Source organism: Pteropus vampyrus, unplaced genomic scaffold, assembly GCF_000151845.1.
Source record: "Pteropus vampyrus isolate Shadow unplaced genomic scaffold, Pvam_2.0 Scaffold195, whole genome shotgun sequence".
NCBI lineage: Eukaryota > Metazoa > Chordata > Mammalia > Chiroptera > Pteropodidae > Pteropus > Pteropus vampyrus.
This window is the reverse complement of record NW_011888976.1, coordinates 1,291,291-1,298,770: the sequence shown is the minus strand read 5'-3', so window position 1 is coordinate 1,298,770 and position 7,480 is coordinate 1,291,291. Positions and strand designations below refer to the sequence as shown.

The 7,480-nt window shown below is 31.1% G+C and overlaps 1 protein-coding gene across 1 annotated transcript in view; it reads right to left on the bottom strand.

Moving 5' to 3' along the window:
* DNAH12 (dynein axonemal heavy chain 12) overlaps positions 1-7,480 on the bottom strand; it is a 228,350-nt gene that overhangs the window by 171,265 nt on the left and 49,605 nt on the right. Inside the window, exons 15-18 of the mRNA XM_023537644.1 lie at positions 3,702-3,827; positions 2,605-2,739; positions 2,081-2,274; positions 1,299-1,542 (exon numbers count right to left, since the gene is read on the bottom strand). Coding sequence (XP_023393412.1) covers positions 1,299-1,542; positions 2,081-2,274; positions 2,605-2,739; positions 3,702-3,827 — 699 coding nt within the window. The remainder of the gene's footprint in view (positions 1-1,298; positions 1,543-2,080; positions 2,275-2,604; positions 2,740-3,701; positions 3,828-7,480) is intronic.

The window sequence follows — 7,480 nt, the reverse complement described above, 5'->3', positions numbered from 1 at the left end:
AAACAAAGGCTAAAACAAAAGACAAAGAAAGACCCAGCAATTCCGCAAAGAAACCCAAAACACTAATTCAAAAAGATACATGCATCCATACGCTCATTGCAGCATTATTTACAATAGCCAGGATATGGAGGCAACCTGGGTGTCCATCAGTAGATGAATGGGTAAAGAAGAGATGGTATATATATACAATGGAATATTACTCAGCCATAAAAAAGAATGAAATTTTGTCATCTGCAACAACAGTGATAGACCTAAAGGGCACTGTGTTGAATGGAGTAAGTCAGACAGAGAATGACAAATGTCATATGATTTCACATATATGTGGAATCTAGAGCATAGGATAAAAGAACAAACAAAACAGAAACAAGCTCATAGATACAGAGAGCATTTTGGTGGTTGCCGGACTAGGGGTGGTTGGAACGATGAATGAAAGGGTAGAAGATTAAGAGGTACAAACTGGTAGTTACAAAATAGTCATGGAGATGTATAGTATAGGGAATATAGTCAGTAGTATTGTAATAACTAAGTATGGTGTCAGATGGGTACTAGATTTATTGAGGTGATCACTTTGTAAGTTATATAAATGTCGAATCACTATGTTGTATACCTGAAACTAATATAATATTGTATGTCAACTGCAATTGAAAAATAAAAAATTATTAACTGCAAAAAAAAATTTCAGATGACTCATAGAATCTCAAAGTGCTAGAGACAGACAGGAACAATGCTCAATGCTCAAAATTCCATCAAAGAGTTTGTACTCTGAGCATGCTGACAATAGAAACTCGGCACTACCATTATAACCACTGTCACTACTGCCTTGGGAACTTGGATGCAATATTAAATGTCACGAAAACTGTTATCTTCTTTATAAATGTGGCAACTGAGGCACAAAAGGCTATATCTCCTCCTTAAAATATGCCACTACCAAGCACAGAACTGTGATATAAATCTAGGTAGTGTGATTCCAAAACTTTCACAACTAACTGCTACCTGTGCTGCTGCTCTTAGTATAGGCTAACTGGTCTGCCTTGTAATTTTTTACACTCTTCATATCATTGTAGCTAGTCATTACAATCTTTTATCTTTGTCAAATGTTGTTCTATAAAGTAATTTCAATGACTTCATCAAGAAAGAATAAAACATTCAGTAATAGATCAAGTTGTCTGGTTGCAGCTTTGGTTTTGCTTCCAAATGTTTCTGCTTCTCTTCTTTTGCATTTGATAAATAAAAATAGCTATATAAAAATAGAATAGCTCTACTAAGGATTTCTAAAATATCATTAAATGTGTTCATACCTTAAAAACTTTTATCTGTTCCATTACTGTAGAGCACATAGCAATAGTAGGATTCTCTTTTGGTTCTTCTTCAAATTTCTCTTCTCCCAGAGATCGTCTTTTTGCTGCCTTTCTTTTTTCTTGTAATTCCTTCTTTTGCTTAGTTTGGAAAAATTTCAGTGTCTTAAAAATCTCTCGGGAAAATTCATCTACATCAGCTTCCATGCTTTCCCCATTAAGGTCCAAAAATCCTCCATCCATCCACCTGATTTGAAAGAAAAAATAATAATATTAAACTCAAAGACTTTTGGAGTTTAAGGGGCCTTAGAGATTCCTTAGGGTAGCTCTTTCATTTTACAAAAGAAACAACTGAGGGCAAGAGTGGTTAACAGTTTTTCTTAGTCACACAGACAGGAGGAGTGGTAGAGAGACGACATTAAAATCATCATTTCGACTATGCTGCATAGCTAAAATATGCATCAGACTATAAATGGATGACTAACAGTACCCAAATAAAATGCAGATTTGACTCTATACTTCTAATTTTTGGTATGAACCTTAATCAAATTAATTGCATAAAAAAATGAAACAACTCTGGAAAACCCAAGTGATACTTTAGATATTATATTAATAAGCTTAGGTGATACCTTAGCAACATGTGATGCTTCTATATGATACTGGGTTCTCTTTCAAGTGAACAGATGATTCCCATTTTAAACACTTAGCCAACAATACCATAAAATCAATATACATTCATTTTATAAACTTACATCATTTGCTTAATTTTTATTACAAGAAATTACCGTTTTTCTGTTCGTTGCCACTTCAAAACTAAATTAAAAAACTTCTGATAGGGCTCAATGTTAACTTTTAATTTATCTAGTTCAGGATATTTTGTCAATTCCCATTTGAAAAGTTCCTCTTCTTTATTAATAAACTGAACTGCTTCTTCAGATTCCTGAATACGTTTCTGTAGTTGTCTTACATCGATCACATACTGAAAGAAAATAATTTTTTACATCAAGAAATATCCAAGTAATGTTATGAAAAGAAGATGATATGATACTGCCTAGACTATGTCCTTGTATTTATATAGCAATTTTAAATATAAACTTTAGAACATTACTAAGATAGCAAAAATATGGTAATTTCTTAGAAAACTAAGTCACAAAAAAGATTACATAAATATTACCAGTCCTAGGCCTAAGAGTCAGGCCCCTGTTTGCCATAGTAAGCACATGTTTTTCTATATTTTTAAGTGTATGTAAACATGTCCTGTATTAATCTACGAGCCAGCCATAGCTATTATCATAAATATTTATCAGACCTGTTGCATGCGGTCCAGTTCTGCAAATTCTGCAAATTCTTCCATGCGGCGTGATTCCTTTTCTACTTCCAAAATCAGTTTCTCTCTCTTGGCTATTAGCTCATTTTCCTTGCTATGTTTAGCATTCTCAATGAGCTTTTTAAAAGACAATTTAATCATGTTAATTATTTTGTTACAAAGGAAAGGAAAAAGTTACCAAAGCAGAAATCTGGATGCTTTGAATAGTAATAAAAGCCATTAGAGAAATAAAAATGAAAAAAAAAAAAAAAAAAACATTGACTGATATTAAAATGCAAAGAATACTAAATCACACAAAAATTTTTTTCCTAGATTTCCGAAGTGACTATAACAATTTTTATTTATTAATCAGTTACTTTAACTATTTAACAGGTTCTAGGATAATAATAAAAGCTACCATTTGTTGAACATGTGCCATGTATAAAGAACACACCTTACCTACATTACCACAGGTATTATTATTCTCATTTCAGAGATAAAGAAATTTAGGCTTATAGAGTTCAAGAGACATGTCCAATCTCATAAAATCATATAAATCAAAATCTGGATTAGAACTTTGATTTATCTGACTTAAGTCCATGCTTTTCGTTACCATACCATCTCACTTCCAAATTTAAGAGAAACTGGTTTACATTAGGATGTTTTTAAAATCTAAATATATTCAATCTGACATAAAATCCTAATTCTGGTACTTCTTACCTATGATATTGAGTAAGTTATTTAACTTCCCTGAGACTTATTTTTCTCATCTATGAAATGGAAAAAATAAGACTACCTAAGATTTTTGTGAGTATTAAATGATAACAGAAAGCACTTAGTGCCGTGCTTACTATTATTATCAATTTATACGATAGTTCTGACTTCTTTAACATTAGTCCTACTTCTTATCAGTTCCTATGAGTTGAGCCTAATGGCCTGTCCTAAGTGTGCAGGGTCATAAATATTGCTAACACCAAACTCATATTGACATATCAGGTTATTTTTTAAAGGTAGATGGTAAGTACGTATGAAAATTAAATAAACACAGTGCTTGATGTCAATGTCAAACTATAAAAATTTATGCTGAAAAATACATTTACCTCATCATTGTCATCAAAGATAGGATTAATTTTCCAAGGCCACATAAGGACAGTTGAATTTAAAGATAAATCCTCTGGAGGAAATAGAAAAACATCTAAAAAGTAACTCATCCGGCGTTTGGATTCCTACAAAATAAACTCCATATATAATAAACCATATAGAAAATCGAAGGCAGTATGAAAAAGAGAAGAACCAACAATTTCTAAGACTCCTTCTAATTTCAATTTGACTCAGATTATTAACTGATATTTCATATCATCCAAATCACATGGGTCTTTTAATAGCTGTAGGATTTTTTATTTGGCTTCATACCACACAACTGTAAATTTCCATACTGAAAATAAAGCTTTTAAAAAGTTTTTACTTGCAGTTGATTTAACATAATGGTACTCTTAGTCCTCCTAGTATATGACTAAAAACAGTGACCAAATATGCAGCTTTTGTTCAGCAAGATTTACTTTTGATTTTAAAAGATTTTATATTTTTTATTCTTATGTATTAATTTTTGAATCTTTGGTGACAAAAACTTTAGCATTTTTGTTTTGCATCTTCGGTGACATTACCACCTTTTTGGCCTACCATTAGTATACAGCAGTGGTCTAGAAAGAGTTTAGAGGTGAATAGCAAAGAAAAAAAAAAACTTTAAAACCCGTAGATTTACCAGAGTAGAGAAGTTTAATATCTATACCCTGTATAGGTTTCATTAATCCATATGCAGTGCTGTAATTTTTAAAAACTGAAATACAGATTCAAAGGCTAATTTAAGGTTTTTGGTTTGAGATGTATGTGATATATATGTATATTATATATAATATGCAAAATGCATTATATATGCATTATATTGCATGTAGATATACAACCTAATAAAAAGTTATCCATGTAATTAATTGAGGAGAAAAGCATATCATCATCTCAATAAGTACAAAAAAAGTATCTGATAAAATTCAACATCCATTCATAATAATTTTTTTAAAAAAATATCTAATAGAAGAGAACTTATGAATCTGATAGAAGTACCTATAAAAAAACCTACAGGAAATGTCATAGTTAATAGTGAAATCTTGAAAGCTTTCCGTTTGAAGTTGGGATCGAGATGACAATTATTCAACATTGTACTAGTGGCCCTAACAAGTCCATTGTAGCCAAAAAAGTTTTAGAGATGTGTAATGTCTGATGAGGCCAAAACCAAACTCTCATTATTTGTAAGTTATATAATTATATATATAAACATTCCAAAAGAATCTTCAAATAAACTATTAAAATTAAGAAGATAAATAAACAACATATTATAATTTTAAAGTTAAAATTTTTACATAAAGAAAATTTTTAATTAAGAAAAAAATTAATGATAGTAATTTTTATATAAAAACAAATTTTCTATTATATTATAACTCAAAGTATAAATATTCATGAGTCCATACTGATATAAACAAATGACTGAATACATTAATAAGTGGGAGAAAAGAGACAAATCTTCCATGCAGAAGAATCCCAAATAAATGATGTAGCTATTTCACTCTAAAGGAGGAGAGCATAATTCCCTAGTTCTTAAGTATGAGCAGCATGTAGTAACTTCTTTCCAAAGAAGACAGTATAGAAAGGGGGAGAAAAAGAATGGAGAGACCAGCTAAATACTACTTCAACCTGGTGATGAAGGTCAATATCGATTGTAATAAGTCATGTTGATAATATGTACCCTTGATATGATGTGATGAAAATGGCACTTTATCTTTGTGATCCTTCTCCCAAAACCCAAATACCCAGTCTAATAATGAGAAAATCATCAGACAACTTCCAACTTCTCAAAACTGTTAAGATCATTAAAAACAAGGAAAGTCTGAGAAACTGTCAGAGCCAAGAGGAGCCTAAGGAGACATAACAACTAGATATAACGTGGTATCTTAGATGGGTTCTTGGGACATAAAAAGAACATTAAGTGAAAACTAAGGAAATCTAAATAACTGTAGATTTTAGTTAATAATGTTTAAATATTGGTTTATTAATTATAACAAAGGTACCACACTAATGTAAGATGTTAATAATGAGGAAATTGAGTGTGTGTGAATGTACATGTAATATGGAAACTCTCTGTACTATCTGCTTGATTTTTCTATAAATCTAAAATTATTCTAAAAAATAAAGTCTACTAATTATATAAATTAATTGTATTTCTGTATTCAAATAACAGAGAAGATAAAAACATTAAGCATAACATTAAAAGATATTAAGTACTTGAAAATACATCTAATAAAAGATGTGTACAACTTCTACAGAGAACATTATAAAATATTAACATATTAAAGAAGAGGTGAATAAATAAAATATTTATCATGAATTGGAAAACTTTAATATTGTAAATGTACTGATTTTCTCCATCTATTTAATGCATTTCTAATCAAAATCCTAAAAGATTTTTGTGGAATCTGAAAAACTGATTCTAAAATTTATGTTGGAAAGACGCTAATTCTCTAAATTTATTATCACTTTGATGCAATCTCAATCAAAATCCCAAAAAGTTATTTTATGGAATATGATAAGCCAATTCTAAAATTTGTATGAAAATACTAAAGGGCCAAGGACAAGCAAGAATCTTGAAGAATAGACTGGGAGGACATGCTCTACCAGATGTCAAGACTTATTACTGGTATTACATTTAAGTTGTTGTAACTAAGTCTGTGTGTTGATACAAGGGTAGACAAATAGGCCAATGGAACAGAATAGAATGTCTTAAAACAAATCTACACATATATGAACACTTGATATATGATAGAGGTCACAATGCAGAGGAATGGGGAAGCAATAGTCTTTTCAATAAACACATAATTGCTCATGTACAAGGAAAAATAATTAAATTAGACTTTGCATCATTCACAAAAATAAAATTCCCAGAGGACTAAAAACCTAAACCTGAAAGGCGAAACTAAACAGCTTCTAGGAAAGAATACAAGAAGAAAAAAAAGCTTGATGACTCCACATACAAAGGAATTCTTAAACAAGAAAACACTAAACAGAATGGAGACAAGCAATCTACCAGACACAGAAAACACTAAACAGAATGGAGACAAGCAATCTACCAGATGCAGAGATCAAAACACTGGTTATAAGGATGGTCAATTATCTCATTGAGAACTTCAACGAAGAGATAGGAAACATAAAAACAGAGATAGCAAACATAAAAAATAACCAGTGAGAAATGAAGAATGCAGTAACCTAAATGAAGAATATATTAGAGGGAATCAACTGATTAGTTGAAGCAGAGGATTGAATCAGCAATTTAGAGGATAAGGTAGCAGAAAACACTCAACCAGAAAAGCAACAAAAAAATAATTTAAAAAAAATAAGGATAGTTTAAGGGACCTCTGGGGCAACATCAAGCATATCAACATTAGCATCGTAGGGGTACCAAAATAAAAAGAGAGCTAGCAAGGAATTGAAAACCCATTTGAAGAAATAATGACTGAAAACTTTTTTAATCTGGCAAAGGAAACAGACATACAAGCCCAGGAAGTGCAGAGAGTCCCAAACAAGACAAACCCAAACAGACCCACACCAAGACGCATCATAATTAAAATGCCAAAAGTTAAAGACAAATAGAGAATCTTAAAAGCAGCAAGAGAAAAGCAGTTTGTTACGGACAAGGAGCTCCCTTAAGGCTATCGGGAGATTTCCTAACAGAAACTTTGCAGGCCAGGAGCCATTAGCATGAAATATTAAAAGTGAAGAAAAGCAAGGACCTACAACCAAGATTATTCTACCCAGCAAAGATATCATTTAGAAT